The following is a 23,204-nucleotide window of genomic DNA, read 5'->3' on the forward strand; positions in this document are numbered from 1 at the left end:
ATGCCTATAAATACACCCCTCACCACACCCACAAATCAGTTTTACAAACTTTGCCTCCCATGGAGGTGGTGAAGTAAGTTTGTGCTAGATTCTACGTTGATATGCGCTTCACAGCAGGCTGGAGCCGGTTTTCCTCTCAGTGTGCAGTGAATGTCAGAGGGATGTGAAGAGAGTATTGCCTATTTGAATTCAATGATCTCCTTCTACGGGGTCTATTTCATAGGTTCTCTGTTATCGGTCGTAGAGATTCATCTCTTACCTCCCTTTTCAGATCGACGATATACTCTTATATATACCATTACCTCTACTGATTTTCGTTTCAGTACTGGTTTGGCTTTCTACTACATGTAGATGAGTGTCCTGGGGTAAGTAAGTCTTATTTTCTGTGACACTCTAAGCTATGGTTGGGCACTTTATATAAAAGTTCTAAATATATGTGTTTAAAAATTTATTTGCCTTGATTCAGGATGTTCAACGTTCCTTATTTCAGACAGTCAGTTTCATATTTGGGATAATGCATATGAATTAATCAATTTTTTCTTACCTTAAAATTTGTCTTTTTTCCTGTGGGCTGTTAGGCTCGCGGGGGCTGAAAATACTTCATTTTATTGCGTCATTCTTGGCGCGGACTTTCTTGGCGCAAAAATTTTCTTGTCATTTCCGGCGTCATACGTGTCGCCGGAAGTTGCGTCATTTTTTTGACGTTTTTGCGCCAAAAAATGTCGGCGTTACCGGATGTGGCGCCATTTTTGGCGCCAAAAGCATTTAGGCGCCAAATAATGTGGGCGGCTTTTTTGGCGCTAAAAAATTCGAGCGTCATTGTTGTCTCCACAATATTTAAGTCTCATTTATTGCTTCTGGTTGCTAGAAGCTTGTTCATTGGCATTTTTTTTCCCATTCCTGAAACTGTCATTTAAGGAATTTGATCAATTTTGCTTTATATGTTGTTTTTTCTATTACATATTGCAAGATGTCTCAGATTGCCCCTGAATCGGAAGCCACTTCTGGAAAAACGCTTAACTGAGTTTCAGTTCTACCAAAGCTAAGTTCATTTATTTTAAATGTTATAAATGTTTATCTTTAGCTATGGTTTGTAATAAGTTATTATGATATACTTTTACATGCAGAATCCATTAGTATTTATGCTTTATATATTTCCATTCTTACATCTTATGTACAAGAAATATTTAGAAGATTTATAAGAATTTTTTTTCTGATTCTATTTTAAAGGCTTTGTCTGACTTCGTGCCTTCTAATTAAATTTTTAGGTCTTTTTCACTTCTTTTTTTTTTTTATTGAAGTTTCAAATGACCAACAACATACTGATTTATCCTTCTCTGATGATGTTTTTTCTCTTTCAGAAATTTTCTTCATCAGATATTGACACTAACAAATCTACTTTTTTTATTATTTTTCTATTATTAAAGTACATTTGTTCTTTGTTGAAAAGGTGTTGATTATTTTGGATATTAAGGTAACTAGTTCTTTAAGACTAGCTGACACTATTTCTGCCTATTTATTCTTTTGTGTTTTCAGAGGTTTTCTTTCCAATTCCCCATACTAGGAAATGGAATAGGCTGAGAATTTTCTTTTATTCCTTCTTCAAAGGTTTTAAACTATATTCTTTGCCAGCAGTTAAATTCAATTTAGAGGGTTCTCCAATGTATTGGGGCTATCTCTACTTCTACTAATTATGCTATTGTTTCTATTGCAAAATAGTATTTATTTTCCTTTAGATAGTTGTATCTTATTTATGGAAAATTATTTAGTTTCAGGTACTTTTCTTGGTCCTGTGATTTATTTGGATATTGCAATTGCTTCAAGTATCAGATTATGATTTATTTTAGCATTGTTAAAGGGACAACATTTACTAGACTAGGTGCTGTTGCATTTGTCTTGTTGTTTTGCATTTATTGATTATGCAAGTCCACTGTATTGACTGGTCCTTTTAACTGGACTATCATGCTAATAATTTCATTTGTGTCTTCATTTTATTGAATATTTTCGCAAATGAGGGTTAATCTATGTCTTTAGCTATTTTAGCTAGAAGAATTTTGTGATTTTTAAAAAAAAATCAAAAAAAAATCCATATTTCTTTTTTTTCTAAGATAAGAAATGAATCCAATTATAAAACAAATAATTGATTAACTGTTACTCTGGGTTTCAAGTTTGAGTTCTAAGACTAAAACTTTAAGCTTATACTAGTTTGGTTGTTCTTATTAAGGAACGAGTTCCTGAGTTCTTTCCCAAGTAACATGTTTATCATTGGAGTTCGAAATCAGCTCCCTAATATTGCGATGTACGTGCCGTATTCCAGCTTGTCTGGTAAGAGGCAGGTTAAGACTTCTTTGAAATTTATTTTGTCCAAATGTCTTTGATTTTATTCCAGTAAGGCTAACACTTTCTGTAAGTGTGTTTCTGTCCTATATATTTTGGGTACTGTTGAAGCATGGCTGGGCACCCATGGGGTTCAAGCGCTGCTCAGACCTGGAATCTTCTGGGGTATTTCTTCCAGTTCCTTTTTTAGGAACCGGGTTTTTGGAGTTTTATTCAAACTATTTTGCCTTTTTATGGTCATTGATAGCATTATTTGTTTTCATTAGATACAATAAATGCATATTTCCATTTTTCTGTTTTCATTCAGATTATTTTCTGAGGATGCGGAATCTCATATGATTCACTTGCTCTTCAGGACATAGTTAAAAGATCTTTTTTTCAAAAGCTCTTGATTCCTCACACAAGGGTCACCTTTTTTAGGTTTCCAGATAGTTTGTGTCACTGTCTTTGTCTCTATCAGACAAGGGATAATTTTATTAGGTTCCGTCTGTCGGTACCTTTAGTCTCCTTCAGTTGCTATATATGCATAGAAGTTTTAGGTCTTATGGCCACAGCATTGGATTCAATTCCCTTTGCTCATTTTCAATAGAAAGAACCTTTCCAGTCTTTTATGAGTGTTGTTTCTTCAAGAACATGGTTGGAGGATCAATTTACCAAAAAGTTTGTTGATTCCTCAGACAAGAGTAACCTTTTTAGGTTTCCAGATAGTTTCAGTGTCCATGATTCTGTCTCTGACGGACAAGAGACGTCTGAAATTGGTTTCAGCTTGTCAAAACCTTCAGTCTCAATCATTCCCTTCGGTAGCCTTATGCAAGGAAATTCTAGGTTTTATGACTGCTGCATTGGACGCGATCCCCTTTGCTCGTTTTCACATGCGACCTCTTCAGCTCTGTATGCTGAACCAGTGGTGCAGGGATTATACAAAGATATCTCAATTAATATCTTTTTAAAACAGATTGTTCTACACTCTCTGACGTGGTGGACAGACCACCATCGTTTAGTTCAGGGGGCTTCTTTTGTTCTTCCAACCTAGACTGTGATCTCAACAGATGCAAGTCTGACAGGTTGGGGAGCTGTATGGGGGTTTCTGACAGCACAAGGGGTTTGGGAATCTCAGGAGGCGAGATTACCAATCAACATTTTGGAACTCCGTGCAATTTTCAGAGCTCTTCAGTCGTGGCCTCTTCTAAAGAGAGAGTCGTTCATTTGTTTCCAGACGGACAATGTCACAACCGTGGCATATGTCAATCATCAAGGAGGGACTCACAGTCCCCTGGCTATGAAAGAAGTCTCTCGAATACTTGTATGGGTGGAATCCATCTCCTGTCTAATTTCTGCGGTTCATATCCCAGGTATAGACAATTGGGAAGCGGATTATCTCAGTCGCCAAACGCTACATCCGGGCGAATGGTCTCTTCACCCAGAGGTATTTCTTCAGATTGTTCAAATATGGGGACTTCCAGAAATAGATCTGATGGCTTCTCATCTAAACAAGAAGCTTCCCAGGTATCTGTCCAGATCCAGGGATCCTCAGGCGGAAGCAGTGGATGCATTGTCACTTCCTTGGAAGTATCATCCTGCTTATATCTTTTCGCCTCTAGTTCTTCTTCCAAGAGTGATTTCCAAGATTCTAAAGGAGCGTTCGTTTATTCTGCTGGTGGCTCCAGCATGGCCTCACAGGTTTTGGTATGCGGATCTTGTCCGGATGGCTACTTGCCAACCGTGGACTCTTCCGTTAAGACCAGACCTTCTATCGTAAGGTCCTTTTTTCCATCAGGATCTCAAATCCTTAAATTTGAAGGTATGGAGATTGAACACTTGATTCTCAGTCATAGAGGTTTCTCTGACTCCGTAATTAATACTATGTTACAGGCTCGTAAATCTGTATCTAGGATGATATATTATCGAGTCTGGAAGACTTCCATTTCCAGGTGTTTTTCTCATCATTTTTCCTGGCATTCTTTTAGAATTCCTAGAATTTTACAGTTTCTTCAGGATGGTTTGGATAAAGGTTTGTCTGCAAGTTCCTTGAAAGGACAAATCTCTGCTCTTTCTGTTCTGTTTCACAGAAAGATTGCTAGTCTTCCTGATATTTATTGTTTTGTACAAGCTTTGGTTCGTTTAAAACCTGTTAAGTCAATTTCTCCTCCTTGGAGTTTGAGTTTGGTTCTAGGGGCTCTTCAAGCTCCTCCGTTTGAACCTATGCATTCGCTGGATATTAAATTACTTTCTTGGAAAGTTTTGTTTCTTTTTGCCATCTCTTCTGCTAGAAGAGTTTCTGAATTATCTGCTCTTTCTTGTGAGTCTCCTTTTCTGATTTTTCATCAGGATAAGGCGGTTTTGCGAACTTCATTTATATTTTTACCTAAGGTTGTGAATTCTAACAACATTAGTAGAGGAATTGTAGTTCCTTCATTGTGTCCTAATCCTAAAATCTCTAAGGAAAGATTGTTGCATTCTTTGGATGTAGTTAGAGCTTTGAAATATTTTGTTGAAGCTACTAAGATTTCCGGAAGACTTCTAGTCTATTTGTTATCTTTTCTGGTTCAAGGAAAGGTCAGAAGGCTTCTGCCTTTTCTTTGGCATCGTGGTTAAAGTCTTTGATTCATCATGTTTATGTTGAGTCAGGTAGAACTCCGCTTCAAAGGATTACAGCTCATTCAACTAGGCCAGTCTCTACTTCCTGGGCATTTAGGAATGAAGCTTCGGTTGATCAGATTTGCAAAGCAGCAACTTGGTCTTCTTTGCATACTTTTACTAAATTCTACCATTTTGATGTGTTTTCTTCCTCAGATGCAGTCTTTGGTAGAAAAGTACTTCAGGCAGCTGTTTCAGTTTGATTCTTCTGCTTATATTTTCAGTTTTTTTCATTATAAGATTTAAACTTTGTTTTGGGTGTGGATTATTTTTCAGCGGAATTGGCTGTCTTTATTTTATCCCTCCCTCTCTAGTGACTCTTGCGTGGAAGATCCACATCTTGGGTATTCATTATCCCATACGTCACTAGCTCATGGACTCTTGCTAATTACATGAAAGAAAACATAATTCATGTAAGAACTTACCTGATAAATTCATTTCTTTCATATTAGCAAGAGTCCATGAGGCCAGCCCTTTTTGTGGTGGTTATGATTTTTTTGTATAAAGCACAATTATTCCAATTCCTTATTTTTTATGCTTTCACACTTTTTTCTTATCACCCCACTTCTTGGCTATTCGTTAAACTGATTTGTGGGTGTAGTGAGGGGTGTATTTATAGGCATTTTGAGATTTGGGAAACTTTGCCCCTCCTGGTAGGAATGTATATCCCATACGTCACTAGCTCATGGACTCTTGCTAATATGAAAGAAATGAATTTATCAGGTAAGTTCTTACATAAATTATGTTTTTTCCCCTTTAGAAAATGAATCCATTGCAGAAAATTTGAGAAAAGAAAATAGCGAATTACAAAAAAAACTAGAAGATACGAATGCAGTAATAAATTCACCAAGGTAACTTTAAAGTCTTGCTTTATTTCCACTAAGCTTATTTACATTTTTGTTTATGCATTAAACGGTAATAACCAGTTTACAGGTCTTGCTTCAACAAAATGTCTTCATATTTAGCTGATTAAATCTTTTGTTTATTCAGAAGATGCTTTGCAAATCTGACATTTTTTGTTTTTTTTAATATGTAAAACCGAACTTCCTTTTAAATTTTAAATTCTAGATCGCACTCTAGCTGTAAACCTAACTGGTAGGAACAATACAAATAGATTTATTAAAGGGACAGTCTACTCCAGAATTGTTATAGTTTGTTTAAAAAGTTAGATAATCCCTTTATTACCCGTTCCCCAGTTTTGCATAACCAACACAGTTATATTAATATACTTTTAACCTCTGTGATTATCTTGTATCTAAGCCTCTGCAAACTGCCCCCTTTTTTCAGTTATTTTGATGGACTTGCATTTTAGCCAATCTGTGCTGATTCATAAATAACTCCACGGGACTGAGCACAGTGTTTATCTATATGGCACACATGAACTAGTGCTGTCTAGCTGTGAAAAACTGTCAACATGCACTGAGATAAGAGGCGGCCTTCAAGGGCTTAGAAATTAGCTTATGAGCCTACCTAGGTTTCGCTTTCAACAAAGAATACCAGGAGAACAAAGCAAATTTGATGATAAAAGTAAATTGGAAAGTTTTTTTTTTTTTTGTTTTTTTTTTAAATTGCATCTGAATCTTGAAACTTTCTTTGACTAGACTGTCCCTTTAAGTCTATGAAGAGTATTGTTACCACAATAGGAATATAACCTTACCCTAATTTTGGTCTCTTGTAATTTCAGCAATCGTACAGAAGAGGGTTGTGAAAAGAGCTGTTCATTATGTAAAGGAAATGCTTTAGAAGAAATGCGTACTCAGTACATTAAAGCTGTGGACAAAATAAAAAGTGAGTTACTGGTTTGCTACAAGTATGATACTCCTGGATTTAAAACTCACAACCAGTCCTTTCCCTTGTTATACAAAGAATAACTGTTAGAGCATTTTGTTATTGCACTGTTGCTGCAAATGGGTAAAACGCATAGTTAAAGTAATTTTTGAAACAGCAATGGACTACTATACACCCCAAGTCAGAACATGCTGTGATCTGAGATGTCATCGCAGAAAATGCAGTATGTCTTCAGGAAGAATGGAACACATGCAGGAACTGTTAGCACTTTCACTTTGCACCACTGCTCCACATTAGACAGTTCTCTTCAAACAGAGCTTTGCTCTGGCTGCATTGTGTAAGTTTTGCTTAAAGTGACAGTCAACACCAGAATTTGTGTTGTTTTAAAAGATAGATAATCCCTTAATTACCAATTCCCCAGTTTGGCATAACCAACACAGTTATAATTATACATGTTTTACCTCTGTAATTACCTTGTATCTAAGCCTCAACAGACTGCCCCATTATTTCAGTTCTTTTGACAGACTTGCATTTTAGCCAATCAGCTGTCTCCATGGTAAATTCATGTGCATGAGCTCAATGTTATCTATATGAAACGTGAACTAATGCCCTCTATTGGTGCAAAACTATCTAAATGCATTTAGATTAGAGGCCGCCTTCAAGGTCTAAGAAATTAGCATATGAACCTCCTAGGTTTTGCTTTCAACTAAGATTACCAAGAGAACAAAGCAAAATTGGTGATAAAAGTAAATTGGAAAGTTGTTTAAAATTACATACCCTATTTGAAACATGAGTTTTTTTTGGACTTGACTGTCCCTTTAAAACAGTGCATCCAGACCAAAGTGCTGTTTGAAGAGAACAGTCGAATATTGAGCAGCGCTACAAAGCAGCAGTAACTCTTTCATGGGTTTTTTTTTCAACCCTCCCCCTAGCCTTTCCCACTCTGCAAAGCTGTGACTTTTGAATGTAAGATGTTCTTGTGACAAAGCACCTTTTTTATTACTACGTTTCTACCTTGTGATATAAGGCTAAGAGAAACGGAAACAAATTTTAAAAACTTAATTTCTCCAACATAGGTGTGTCCGGTCCACGGCGTCATCCTTACTTGTGGGATATTCTCTTCCCCAACAGGAAATGGCAAAGAGCCCAGCAAAGCTGGTCACATGATCCCTCCTAGGCTCCGCCTACCCCAGTCATTCTCTTTGCCGTTGTACAGGCAACATCTCCACGGAGATGGCTTAGAGTTTTTTAGTGTTTAACTGTAGTTTTTATTATTCAATCAAGAGTTTGTTATTTTAAAATAGTGCTGGTATGTACTATTTACTCTGAAACAGAAAAGAGATGAAGATTTCTGTTTGTATGAGGAAAATGATTTTAGCAACCGTTACTAAAATCCATGGCTGTTCCACACAGGACTGTTGAGAGGAATTAACTTCAGTTGGGGGAACAGTGAGCAGTCTCTTGCTGCTTGAGGTATGACACATTCTAACAAGACGATGTAATGCTGGAAGCTGTCATTTTCCCTATGGGATCCGGTAAGCCATGTTTATTAAGATAGTAAATAAGGGCTTCACAAGGGCTTATTAAGACTGTAGACTTTTTCTGGGCTAAATCGATTCATATATTACACATATTTAGCCTTGAGGAATCATTTAATCTGGGTATTTTGATAAAATTATAGGGGCTTTCCCTAATCATAGGCAGAGCCTCATTTTCGCGCCGGTATTGCGCACTTGTTTTTGAGAGGCATGACATGCAGTCGCATGTGTGAGGAGCTCTGATACATAGAAAAGACTTTCTGAAGGCGTCATTTGGTATCGTATTCCCCTTTGGGCTTGGTTGGGTCTCAGCAAAGCAGATACCAGGGACTGTAAAGGGGTTAAAGTTAAAAAGGGCTCCGGTTCCGTTATTTTAAGGGTTAAAGCTTCCAAATTTGGTGTGCAATACTTTTAAGGCTTTAAGACACTGTGGTGAAATTTTGGTGAATTTTGAACAATTCCTTCATATTTTTTCGCAATTGCAGTAATAAAGTGTGTTCAGTTTAAAATTTAAAGTGACAGTAACGGTTTTATTTTAAAACGTTTTTTGTACTTTGTTATCAAGTTTATGCCTGTTTAACATGTCTGAACTACCAGATAGACTGTGTTCTGAATGTGGGGAAGCCAGGGTTCCTTCTCATTTAAATAAATGTGATTTATGTGACAATGAAAATGATGCCCAAGATGATTCCTCAAGTGAGGGGAGTAAGCATGGTACTGCATCATTCCCTCCTTCGTCTACACGAGTCTTGCCCACTCAGGAGGCCCCTAGTACATCTAGCGCGCCAATACTCCTTACTATGCAACAATTAACGGCTGTAATGGATAATTCTATCAAAAACATTTTAGCCAAAATGCCCACTTATCAGCGTAAGCGCGACTGCTCTGTTTTAGATACTGAAGAGCATGACGACGCTGATGATAATGGTTCTGAAATGCCCCTACACCAGTCTGATGGGGCCAGGGAGGTTTTGTCTGAGGGAGAAATTTCAGATTCAGGGAAAATTTCTCAACAAGCTGAACCCGATGTGATTACATTTAAATTTAAGTTGGAACATCTCCGCGCTCTGCTTAAGGAGGTATTATCCACTCTGGATGATTGTGAGAATTTGATCATCCCAGAGAAACTATGTAAAATGGACAAGTTCCTAGAGGTCCCGGGGCTCCCAGAAGCTTTTCCTATACCCAAGCGGGTGGCGGACATTGTAAATAAAGAATGGGAAAGGCCCGGTATACCTTTCGTCCCTCCCCCCATATTTAAAAAATTGTTTCCTATGGTCGACCCCAGAAAGGACTTATGGCAGACAGTCCCCAAGGTCGAGGGAGCGGTTTCCACTTTAAACAAACGCACCACTATACCCATAGAAGATAGTTGTGCTTTCAAAGATCCTATGGATAAAAAATTAGAAGGTTTACTTAAAAAGATGTTTGTTCAGCAGGGTTACCTTCTACAACCAATTTCATGCATTGTCCCTGTCACTACAGCCGCGTGTTTCTGGTTCGATGAGCTAGTAAAGGCGGTCGATAGTGATTCTCCTCCTTATGAGGAGATTATGGACAGAATCCGTGCTCTCAAATTGGCTAATTCTTTCACCCTAGACGCCACTTTGCAATTGGCTAGGTTAGCGGCTAAGAATTCTGGGTTTGCTATTGTGGCGCGCAGAGCGCTTTGGTTGAAATCTTGGTCAGCTGATGCGTCTTCCAAGAACAAACTACTTAACATTCCTTTCAAGGGGAAAACGCTGTTTGGCCCTGACTTGAAAGAGATTATCTCTGATATCACTGGGGGTAAGGGCCACGCCCTTCCTCAGGATCGGCCTTTCAAGGCCAAAAATAAACCTAATTTTCGTCCCTTTCGTAGAAACGGACCAGCCCAAAGTGCTACGTCCTCTAAGCAAGAGGGTAATACTTCTCAAGCCAAGCCAGCTTGGAGACCAATGCAAGGCTGGAACAAGGGAAAGCAGGCCAAGAAACCTGCCACTGCTACCAAGACAGCATGAATTGTTGGCCCCCAATCCGGGACCGGATCTGGTGGGGGGCAGACTCTCTCTCTTCGCTCAGGCTTGGGCAAGAGATGTTCTGGATCCTTGGGCACTAGAAATAGTCTCCCAAGGTTATCTTCTGGAATTCAAGGGGCTTCCCCCAAGGGGGAGGTTCCACAGGTCTCAGTTGTCTTCAGACCACATAAAAAGACAGGCATTCTTACATTGTGTAGAAGACCTGTTAAAAATGGGAGTGATTCATCCTGTTCCATTAGGAGAACAAGGGATGGGGTTCTACTCCAATCTGTTCATAGTTCCCAAAAAAGAGGGAACGTTCAGACCAATCTTAGATCTCAAGATCTTAAACAAGTTTCTCAAGGTTCCATCGTTCAAAATGGAAACCATTCGAACAATTCTTCCTTCCATCCAGGAAGGTCAATTCATGACCACGGTGGATTTAAAGGATGCGTATCTACATATTCCTATCCACAAGGAACATCATCGGTTCCTAAGGTTCGCATTCCTGGACAAGCATTACCAGTTCGTGGCGCTTCCTTTCGGATTAGCCACTGCTCCAAGGATTTTCACAAAGGTACTAGGGTCCCTTCTAGCGGTGCTAAGACCAAGGGGCATTGCAGTAGTACCTTACTTGGACGACATTCTGATTCAAGCGTCGTCCCTTCCTCAAGCAAAGGCTCACACGGACATAGTCCTGGCCTTTCTCAGATCTCACGGATGGAAAGTGAACGTGGAAAAGAGTTCTCTATCTCCGTCGACAAGGGTTCCCTTCTTGGGAACAATAATAGACTCCTTAGAAATGAGGATTTTTCTGACAGAGGCCAGAAAAACAAAACTTCTAAACTCTTGTCGGATACTTCATTCCGTTCCTCTTCCTTCCATAGCGCAGTGCATGGAAGTGATAGGTTTGATGGTAGCGGCAATGGACATAGTTCCTTTTGCGCGCATTCATCTAAGACCATTACAACTGTGCATGCTCAGTCAGTGGAATGGGGACTATACAGACTTGTCTCCGAAGATACAAGTAAATCAGAGGACCAGAGACTCACTCCGTTGGTGGCTGTCCCTGGACAACCTGTCGCAAGGGATGACCTTCCGCAGACCAGAGTGGGTCATTGTCACGACCGACGCCAGTCTGATGGGCTGGGGCGCGGTCTGGGGATCCCTGAAAGCTCAGGGTCTTTGGTCTCGGGAAGAATCTCTTCTACCGATAAATATTCTGGAACTGAGAGCGATATTCAATGCTCTCAAGGCTTGGCCTCAGCTAGCGAGGGCCAAGTTCATACGGTTTCAATCAGACAACATGACGACTGTTGCGTACATCAACCATCAGGGGGGAACAAGGAGTTCCCTGGCGATGGAAGAAGTGACCAAAATCATTCAATGGGCGGAGACTCACTCCTGCCACCTGTCTGCAATCCACATCCCAGGAGTGGAAAATTGGGAAGCGGATTTTCTGAGTCGTCAGACATTGCATCCGGGGGAGTGGGAACTCCATCCGGAAATCTTTGCCCAAATCACTCAACTGTGGGGCATTCCAGACATGGATCTGATGGCCTCTCGTCAGAACTTCAAGGTTCCTTGCTACGGGTCCAGATCCAGGGATCCCAAGGCGACTCTAGTAGATGCACTAGTAGCACCTTGGACCTTCAAACTAGCTTATGTATTCCCGCCGTTTCCTCTCATCCCCAGGCTGGTAGCCAGGATCAATCAGGAGAGGGCGTCGGTGATCTTGATAGCTCCTGCGTGGCCTCGCAGGACTTGGTATGCAGATCTGGTGAATATGTCGTCGGCTCCACCATGGAAGCTACCTTTGAGACGAGACCTTCTTGTTCAAGGTCCGTTCGAACATCCGAATCTGGTCTCACTCCAGCTGACTGCTTGGAGATTGAACGCTTGATCTTATCAAAGCGAGGGTTCTCAGATTCTGTTATTGATACTCTTGTTCAGGCCAGAAAGCCTGTAACTAGAAAAATTTACCACAAAATTTGGAAAAAATATATCTGTTGGTGTGAATCTAAAGGATTCCCTTGGGACAAGGTTAAGATTCCTAAGATTCTATCCTTCCTTCAAGAAGGATTGGAAAAAGGATTATCTGCAAGTTCCTTGAAGGGACAGATTTCTGCCTTGTCTGTGTTACTTCACAAAAAGCTGGCAGCTGTGCCAGATGTTCAAGCCTTTGTTCAGGCTCTGGTTAGAATCAAGCCTGTTTACAAACCTTTGACTCCTCCTTGGAGTCTCAACTTAGTTCTTTCAGTTCTTCAGGGGGTTCCGTTTGAACCCTTACATTCCGTTGATATTAAGTTATTATCTTGGAAAGTTTTGTTTTTGGTTGCAATTTCTTCTGCTAGAAGAGTTTCAGAATTATCTACTCTGCAGTGTTCTCCTCCTTATCTGGTGTTCCATGCAGATAAGGTGGTTTTACGTACTAAACCTGGTTTTCTTCCAAAAGTTGTTTCTAACAAAAACATTAACCAGGAGATAGTCGTGCCTTCTCTGTGTCCGAAACCAGTTTCGAAGAAGGAACGTTTGTTGCACAATTTGGATGTTGTTCGCGCTCTAAAATTCTATTTAGATGCTACAAAGGATTTTAGACAAACATCTTCCTTGTTTGTTGTTTATTCCGGTAAAAGGAGAGGTCAAAAAGCAACTTCTACCTCTCTCTCTTTTTGGATTAAAAGCATCATCAGATTGGCTTACGAGACTGCCGGACGGCAGCCTCCTGAAAGAATCACAGCTCATTCCACTAGGGCTGTGGCTTCCACATGGGCCTTCAAGAACGAGGCTTCTGTTGATCAGATATGTAGGGCAGCGACTTGGTCTTCACTGCACACTTTTACCAAATTTTACAAGTTTGATACTTTTGCTTCTTCTGAGGCTATTTTTGGGAGAAAGGTTTTGCAAGCCGTGGTGCCTTCCATTTAGGTGACCTGATTTGCTCCCTCCCTTCATCCGTGTCCTAAAGCTTTGGTATTGGTTCCCACAAGTAAGGATGACGCCGTGGACCGGACACACCTATGTTGGAGAAAACAGAATTTATGTTTACCTGATAAATTACTTTCTCCAACGGTGTGTCCGGTCCACGGCCCGCCCTGGTTTTTTAATCAGGTCTGATAATTTATTTTCTTTAACTACAGTCACCACGGTATCATATGGTTTCTCCTATGCAAATATTCCTCCTTAACGTCGGTCGAATGACTGGGGTAGGCGGAGCCTAGGAGGGATCATGTGACCAGCTTTGCTGGGCTCTTTGCCATTTCCTGTTGGGGAAGAGAATATCCCACAAGTAAGGATGACGCCGTGGACCGGACACACCGTTGGAGAAAGTAATTTATCAGGTAAACATAAATTCTGTTTTTTTTATTTTCTTTTATCTGCAGCTAATATGCAAAGCAATTATCAACTGCTGCACTTTATTATAAAAGTTAAAACATTGATTTACTATCCAGTTATTCAACACGTTGCAAATGAGCTGGTGCTTTAGTGTAACTGCCTAATTTTAAAATTTTATTTTATTTCAAAGTGATCCACAGAAAAATTTTCACAAAAATATCTCCTCACAGAAATTGAAGAAATGTTCTGCCTCTGTTTAGCCAATGACGAAACATATGTGCATAGCCACCAATCACGTTAGCTCCCTGTAGCATTGCTGCTCCTAAGCCTTCCTAGGTATGCCTTTCAACAAAGGATACCAAGAGTACAAAGTACATTTCTTTCTTAAGACACGGTGAGTCCACGGAATCGGCAATTACTGTTGGGAATATCACTCCTGGCCAGCAGGAGGAGGCAAAGAGCACCACAGCAAAGATGTTAAGTATCTCTTCCCTTCCCACAACCCCAGTCATTCTCTTTGCCTCTTGTGCAAGGAGTAGGTGAAGTGATTAGGGATTTGCAAGGCTGCAACTTGGTCGTTTCTGCAAGTTTTTTTTCCAAATGTTTTCAAATCTCGGCTGCGGCTTCTTTTGGGAGAAAGGTTCTTCAAGTGATGGAGCCTTATGTTTAGGTTACCTGTCTTGTCCCTCTTGATTCCGTGGACTCACCGTGTCTTAAGATAGAAAACAAAATTTATGCTTAACTGTTACATTTTATTTCTTGACACGGTGAGTCCACGGCCCGCCCTTATTTTCAGACTGTTTTTTTAATATAAACCTCAGGCACCTCTGCACCTTGTGTTATTTCCTTTCTCTCCTTTCTCTCCTTTTCCTTTGGTTGAATGACTGGGGGTTGTGGGAAGGGAAGTGATACTTAACAGCTTTGCTGTGCTGCTCTTTGCCTCCTCCTCCTGGCCAGGAGTGATATTCCCAACAGTAATTGCTGATTCCGTGGACTCACCGTGTCAAGAAGAAATACATTTATCAGGTAAGCATAAATTTAGTTTTTTTAATAGACTTAAATTGAAATGTCCCTTAAAATTACATACTCTGGACCATGAAAGTTTTTAATTTTGACTTTCATTCCCTTTTAATAAGAAAAATATTTAAGAATTATGGATAATTTCTTTTTTAAGACACGTTGAGTCCACGGATCATCTTAATTACTAATGGGATATTCACCTCCTGGTCAGCAGGAGGAGGCAAAGAGCACCACAACAGAGCTGTTAAATTGCTCCTCCCTTCCCTCCCACTCCAGTCATTCTCTTTGCCTACGTTAGTGATAGGAAGAGGTAAAGTGAGGTGTTAGATTAGATTCATCAATCAAGATTATTATTTCTCCAACATAGGTGTGTCCGGTCCACGGCGTCATCCTTACTTGTGGGATAATCTCCTCCCCAACAGGAAATGGCAAAGAGCCCAGCAAAGCTGGCCATATAGTCCCTCCTAGGCTCCGCCTACCCCAGTCATTCTCTTTGCCGTTGCACAGGCAACATCTCCACGGAGATGGCTAAAAGTTTTTTTGGTGTTTAAATGTAGTTTTATTCTTCAATCAAGAGTTTGTTATTTTAAAATAGTGCTGGTATGTACTATTTACTCTGAAACAGAAAAGAGATGAAGATTTCTGTTTGTAAGAGGAAAATGATTTTAGCAACCGTTACTAAAATCGATGGCTGTTTCCACACAGGACTGTTGAGATGAATTAACTTCAGTTGGGGGAAACAGTGAGCAGACTTTTGCTGCTTGAGGTATGACACATTTCTAACAAGACTTGGTAATGCTGGAAGCTGTCATTTTCCCTATGGGAACCGGTAAGCCATTTTCTTAGTTTAGTATAAGAATAAAGGGCTTCATTAGGGCTTAAAAAACTGGTAGACATTTTTCTGGGCTAAAACGATTACTTTACTAAGCATATTTGGCAGATTATAACTATTAATAGTTATTATAATCTTGGGGATTGTTTTAAAAAAACGTCAGGCACTGTATTGGACACCTTTTTCACTGGGGGCCTTTTCTAGTCATAGGCAGAGCCTCATTTTCGCGCCACTAATGCGCAGTTGTTTTTGGAAAGCAAGGCATGCAGATGCATGTGTGAGGAGCTAAGAACCACTGAAAAAGCTTATAGAAGGCATCATTTGGTATCGTATTCCCCTCTGGGCTTGGTTGGGTCTCAGCAAAGCAGATACCTGGGACTGCATAGGGGTTAAATGTAAAAACGGCTCAGGTTCCGTTATTTTAAGGGTTAAAGCTTTCAAATTTGGTGTGCAATACTTTTAAGGCTTTAAGATACTGTGGTGAAATTTTGGTGAATTTTGAACAATTCCTTCATACTTTTTCACATATTCAGTAATAAAGTGTGTTCAGTTTAAAATTTAAAGTGACAGTAACGGTTTTATTGTAAAACGTTTTTTGTGCTTTGTTGACAAGTTTAAGCCTGTTTAACATGTCTGAACCATCAGATAACGATGTTCTATATGTATGAAAGCCAAGGTTTCTCCCCATTTAAATATATGTGATAATTGTGTCATAGTGTCCAAACAAAGTAGGGACAATAATGCCATAGATAATGATATTGCCCAAGATGATTCCTCAAATGAGGGGAGTAAGCATGGTACTGCATCATCCCCTCCTGTGTCTACACCAGTTTTGCCCACACAAGAGGCCCCTAGTACATCTAGTGCGCCAATACTTATTACCATGCAACAATTAAAGGCTGTAATGGATAATTCTATTGCAAACATTTTATCCAAAATGCCTACTTATCAGAGAAAGCGCGATTGCTCTGTTTTAAACACTGAAGAGCAAGAGGACGCTGATGATAACTGTTCTGACATGCCCTCACGCCAATCTGAAGGGGCCAGGAGGGAGGTTTTGTCTGAGGGAGAAATTTCAGATTCAGGGAAAATTTCTCAACAAGCTGAACCTGATGTTGTAACATTTAAATTTAAATTAGAACATCTCCACGCACTACTTAAGGAGGTATTATCTACTCTGGATGATTGTGACAATTTGGTCATTCCAAAGAAATTATGTAAGATGGACAAGTTCCTAGAGGTTCCGGTGTCCCCTGATGCTTTTCCTATACCCAAGCGGGTGGCGGACATAGTAAATAAGGAGTGGGAAAGGCCCGGCATACCTTTTGTTCCTCCCCCTATATTTAAGAAATTATTTCCTATAGTCGACCCCAGAAAGGACTTATGGCAGACAGTCCCCAAGGTCGAGGGGGCGGTTTCTACTCTAAACAAACGCACTACTATTCCTATAGAAGATAGTTGTGCTTTCAAGATCCTATGGATAAAAAGTTAGAGGGTTTGCTTAAAAAGATGTTTGTTCAGCAAGGTTGCCTTCTACAACCAATTTCATGCATTGTTCCTGTCACTACAGCTGCGTGTTTCTGGTTCGAAGAACTAGAAAAGTCGCTCAATAAAGAATCTTCGTATGAGGAGGTTATGGACAGAGTTCAAGCACTTAAATTGGCTAACTCTTTTATTTTAGATGCCGCTTTGCATTTAGCTAGATTAGCGGCGAATAATTCAGGGTTTGCTATCGTGGCGCGCAGAGCGCTTTGGCTAAAGTCTTGGTCAGCGGATGTGTCCTCCAAGACCAAATTGCTTAACATCCCTTTCAAGGGTAAAACACTGTTTGGCCCTGACTTGAAAGAGATTATTTCAGACATCACTGGGGGAAAGGGCCACGCCCTTCCTCAGGATAGGTCTTTTAAGGCTAAAAATAAGCCAAATTTTCGTCCCTTTCGCAGAAACGGACCAGCCTCAAATTCTACACCCTCTAAGTAAGAGGGTAATACTTCTCAAACCAAGCCAGCCTGGAGACCGATGCAAGGCTGGAACAAGGGTAAGCAGGCCAAGAAACCTGCCACTGCTACCAAAACAGCATGAAGTGTTGGCCCCCGATCCGGGACCGGATCTGGTGGGGGGCAGACTTTCTCTCTTTGCTCAGGCTTGGGCAAGAGATATTCAGGATCCTTGGGCGCTAGAAATAGTTTCTCAAGGTTATCTCCTGGAATTCAGGGAACTACCCCCAAGGGGAAGGTTCCACAGGTCTCAATTATCTTCGAACCAAATAAAAAGACAGGCATTCTTACATTGTGTAGAAGACCTGTTAAGAATGGGAGTGATTCATCCTGTTCCATTAGGAGAACAAGGGATGGGGTTTTACTCCACCCTGTTCATAGTTCCCAAAAAAGAGGGAACATTCAGACCAATTTTAGATCTCAAGATTCTAAACAAGTTTCTAAGGGTTTCATCGTTCAAAATGGAAACCATTCGAACGATCCTTCCTACCATCCAGGAAGGTCAATTCATGACCACGGTGGATTTAAAGGATGCGTACCTACATATTCCTATCCACAAGGAACATCTTCGGTTCCTAAGGTTCGCCTTTCTGGACAAGCATTACCAGTTTGTGGCACTTCCATTCGGATTAGCCACTGCTCCAAGGATTTTCACAAAGGTACTAGGGTCCCTTCTAGCGGTGCTAAGACCAAGGGGCATTGCAGTAGTACCTTACTTGGACGACATCCTGATTCAAGTGTCGTCTTTGCCAAAAGCAAGGGCTCATACGGACATTGTCCTAGCCTTTCTCAGATCTCACAGGTGGAAAGTGAACATAGAAAATAGTTCTCTGTCTCCGTCAACAAGAGTTCCCTTCTTGGGAACAATAATAGTTTCCTTAGAAATGAAGATTTTTCTGACAGAGGCCAGAAAATCAAACTTCTCAGCTCTTGTCAGGTACTTCATTCTGTTCTTCTTCCTTCCATAGCGCAGTGCATGGAAGTAATAGGTTTGATGGTTGCGGCAATGGACATAGTTCCTTTTGCACGAATTCATCTAAGACCATTACAACTGTGCATGCTCAGACAGTGGAATGGGGATTATACAGACTTGTCTCCGACGATCCAAGTAGATCAAAGGACCAGAGATTCACTCCGTTGGTGGCTGACCCTGGACAACCTGTCACAGGGAATGAGCTTCCGCAGACCAGAGTGGGTCATTGTCACGACCGACGCCAGTCTGGTGGGCTGGGGCGCGGTCTGGGAACCCCTGAAAGCTCAGGGTCTATGGTCTCGGGAAGACTCTCTTCTCCCGATAAACATTCTGGAACTGAGAGCGATATTCAATGCTCTCAAGGCTTGGCCTCGACTAGCAAAGGCCAAATTCATAAGGTGTCAATCAGACAACATGACGACTGTTGCATATATCAACCATCAGGGGGGAACAAGGAGTTCCCTGGTGATGGAGGAGCATCCGGGGGAGTGGGAACTCCATCCGGAAATCTTTGCCCAAATAACTCAATTATGGGGCATTCCAGACATGGATCTGATGGCCTCTCGTCAGAACTTCAAGGTCCCTTGTTACGGGTCCAAATCCAGGGATCCCAAGGCGACTCTAGTGGATACAATAGTAGCACCTTGGATCTTCAACCTAGCTTATGTATTCCCACCGTTTCCTCTCATTCCCAGGCTGGTAGCCAGGATCAATCAGGAGAGGGCTTCGGTGATCTTGATAATTCCTGCGTGGCCACGCAGGACTTGGTATGCAGACCTGGTGAATATGTCATCGGCTCCACCATGGAAGCTACCTTTGAGACAGGACCTTCTTGTTCAGGGTCCATTCGAACATCCGAATCTGGTTTCCCTCCAACTGACTGCTTGGAGATTGAACGCTTGATTCTATCAAAGCGTGGGTTTTCAGATTCTGTAATAGATACTCTTATTCAGGCTAGAAAGCCTGTAACTAGAAAAATTTACCATAAAATATGGAAAAAATATATCTGTTGGTGTGAATCTAAAGGATTCCCATGGAACAAGATAAAAATTCCTAAGATTCTTTCCTTTCTACAAGAAGGTTTGGAGAAAGGATTATCTGCAAGTTCTCTGAAGGGACAGATCTCTGCTTTATCTGTTTTACTTCACAAAAGGCTGGCAGCTGTGCCAGACCTTTAAGCGTTTGTTCAGGCTCTGGTTAGAATCAAGCCTGTTTACAGACCTTTGACTCCTCCCTGGAGTCTTAATCTAGTTCTTTCAGTTCTTCAAGGGGTTCCGTTTGAACCCTTACATTCCGTAGATATTAAGTTATTATCGTGGAAAGTTTTGTTTTTGGTTGCAATTTCTTCAGCTAGAAGAGTTTCTGAGTTATCTGCTCTGCAGTGTTCTCCGCCCTATCTGGTCCATGCAGATAAGGTGGTTTTGCGTACTGAGCCTGGTTTTCTTCCGAAGGTTGTTTCCAACAAAAATATTAACCAGGAGATAGTTGTACCTTCTTTGTGTCCGAATCCAGTTTCAGAGAAGGAACGTTTGTTACACAATTTGGACGTAGTCCGTGCTCTAAAATTCTATTTAGAGGCTACTGAAGATTTCAGACAAACATCTTCTTCGTTTGTGGTTTATTCTGGTAAAAGGAGAGGTAAAAAAGCAACTTCTACCTCTCTTTCCTTTTGGCTTAAAAGCATTATCAGATTGGCTTTTGAGACTGCCGGACGGCAGCCTCCTGAAAGTATCACAGCTCACTCCACTAGGGCTGTGGCTTCCACATGGGCCTTCAAGAACGAGGCTCCTGTTGACCAGATATGTAAGGCAGCGACTTGGTCTTCACTGCACTCTTTTGCCAAATTTTACAAATTTTATACTTTTGCTTCTTCGGAGGCTATTTTTGGGAGAAAGGTTTTGCAAGCCGTGGTGCCTTCCGTTTAGGTGACCTGATTTGCTCCCTCCCTTCATCCGTGTCCTAAAGCTTTGGTATTGGTTCCCACAAGTAAGGATGACGCCGTGGACCGGACACACCTATGTTGGAGAAAACAGAATTTATGCTTACCTGATAAATTACTTTCTCCAACGGTGTGTCCGGTCCACGGCCCGCCCTGGTTTTTTTAATCAGGTCTGATGAATTATTTTCTCTAACTACAGTCACCACGTTACCATATGGTTTCTCCTATATATATTTCCTCCTGTCCGTCGGTCGAATGACTGGGGTAGGCGGAGCCTAGGAGGGACTATATGGCCAGCTTTGCTGGGCTCTTTGCCATTTCCTGTTGGGGAGGAGAATATCCCACAAGTAAGGATGACGCCGTGGACCGGACACACCGTTGGAGAAAGTAATTTATCAGGTAAGCATAAATTCTGTTTTTTTAAAGCAGTGCAAGATGGGCTGCTTTGTCCTAGGGTGTAGCCATAGTCCATATCAGTCTCTTTAGTAGAGCCTTGGTGGCTTTAGAGCAATGGGAACTTGTGGGACATAATTATCACTGTGCCTCCCATAATTTCTTGCTGCCCTATATCCTTCAGTCTGAGGTATTCATTGACTCAGCATTTTATTTTCCTCAGGTTAATGTGAGGGAGAGGATCTCTCAAGCCTGAGAGCTGCCTTGCTTCCAGGCAGAAGTCAAGGTAAGTGCTACCTTAAGTTTCTGGGGAATAAGGGAATTTTCAGTAAAAAAAAAAAAAAAAGCACACGCTAGAACATAAGGGGCTCTGTAGGAAAGTAGTTCTTTACGTTGGGACGTTCAACGCTTTCCTGAGGGAAAGCTAATTGGGCAGGGTTATGTAGCAAGGCTCTGGGGCTGGAGTTAAGCTGTATACATTAGATGGCTCCGGTGGTTTCACTTTCTATGTAAATGTTCAGTCATTGTATAGAACGGCATAGGTTTACGCCCACGATGGGTCGGTCGTTCCGTTTTTTGCGCGCCACTTTCATAGCGGCTGAGGTAAGTGCGACATCAGAAGGGATTTATCCGGTCTGTTCTAGAGTCGCATGGTGAAAGACATGCATTGCTAGTCCAGACACAGTGTTTCCTTTTTTTCACAGCATCGTTGTTATTGTCAGACATTACCAAGACGGATCGTCTGAAGAGAGGGATCTCTAGCGATCTTCAGTCAGGTAGGAGCACTTCAGCAGAGTGCTAAGGTGCAGAGGTGGATTGTTTGTTGATTTAAACTGAGCTTATTTGCAATAGAAAGGAAACGGTTTTTAAACTGACATTCTGCATTAAAAAATAAATAAGACCGTTTTGAATTTAAAGAGACAGTAACAGTTTTTTGTAATTAATATTTCCAAAAACTTTTGATAATTTTTGTTTACTATTTGGCAAATTGTGAGCAAGCATGGACCAACGGGACTTGCAAGATGTCACCTGCGCTTTATGTTTTGACGCTAATGTGGAACCCTCAATCCCTTTCTGTTCTTCATGTATTCAAAGGACTTTGAGTTATAGGGATAAGATTTTTTTTAGAGCCAATCTCCTCTAAGGCAGATGTTGTCCAAGAGTCCAATGATGAGGGTCAATTTATGCCGCAGCTTTATCCCCAAGCGTCCCAAATTTTACCGCCCTCTCAAGCAGTGCCTTGCGCTTCAGCTATAGTCCCTTCTGGGATTTCGATATAAGACATAGCTTCTCTTATGTCTTCTACTATTTCTGATGCTCTGTCTGCCTTTCCAATGTTGAAGAGCAAACGTAAGAGGAAAGCCAGACATTCAGTAAGCAAGGTTTCTGACGCAATTGTTGCAATTTCGGAGGTATCCTCCAACAACCTGAAGAGGAGGGTACCGCAGTAGCCTCTGAAGGAGAAATTTCAGATTCAGAGAGTCTATTACCTCTGATGGACTCGGAGGTGGTATCTTTCAGATTTAAACTTGATCACCTTCGTCTGTTACTCAGGGAGGTTTTGGTTACCTTGGACGATAGTGACTCCACAGTGGTGGTTGTCCCTCAGAAGTCTAGTAAACTGGACAGATATTTTGAGGTTCCTTCCTACACAGATGTATTTCCAGTTCCTAAAAGAGCTACTGAAATCATTGCTGAGGAGTGGGAGAGACCGGGCATCCCTTTCTCTCCCTCTCCTATTTTTAAGAAAATGTTTCCAATAGCCGATTCTGTTAAGGAGGTTTGGCAAACTGTTCCTAAGGTAGAAGGAGCCGTCTCTACCTTAGCTAAAAGAACTACAATTCCCATAGAGGATAGTTGTGCTTTCAAAGATCCTATGGATAAGAGGTTAGAGGGGTTACTCAAGAAGATTTATGTACACCAGGGTCTGCAGTGGCAACCGGCTGTGTGCATTGCCACCATCACTAGTGCGGAGGCATATTGGTTTGATGCACTGTCTGAGGCCCTCAGGACAGACTTCTTTGGATGAGATCCAAGATAGGATAAAAGCTCTTAAGCTAGCTAATGCCTTTTATTTCGGACGCTTCCCTTCAAGTTATCAAATTGGGAGCTAAGATATCGAGTTTCTCTATTTTAGCCCGCAGAGCCTTATGGTTAAAACCTTGGTCTGCAGATGTGTCATCCAAGTCTAAACTTCTAGCTATTCCTTAAAAGGGGAAGACCTTGTTCAGACCTGATCTGAAGGAGATTATTTCTGATATCACGGGAGGTAAGGGTCATCTTCTCCCTCAAGACAATAGAAATAAACAAAAAGGACAGAGCAATTTTCGTTCCTTTTGAAATTTCAAAGGCAACTCTTCCTCTTCCTCCTCCTCTTCTAAGCAAGAACATTCTAAGCCTACATGGAGGCCCAGCCT

General features: G+C 41.1%; 1 protein-coding gene across 1 annotated transcript in view; it reads left to right on the plus strand.

Moving 5' to 3' along the window:
• CEP152 (centrosomal protein 152) overlaps positions 1-23,204 on the plus strand; it is a 170,052-nt gene that overhangs the window by 108,825 nt on the left and 38,023 nt on the right. The window contains 2 exon segments of the mRNA XM_053719332.1: positions 5,735-5,825; positions 6,659-6,762. Coding sequence (XP_053575307.1) covers positions 5,735-5,825; positions 6,659-6,762 — 195 coding nt within the window.

The sequence above is a fragment of the Bombina bombina genome, chromosome 6, assembly GCF_027579735.1.
Source record: "Bombina bombina isolate aBomBom1 chromosome 6, aBomBom1.pri, whole genome shotgun sequence".
NCBI lineage: Eukaryota > Metazoa > Chordata > Amphibia > Anura > Bombinatoridae > Bombina > Bombina bombina.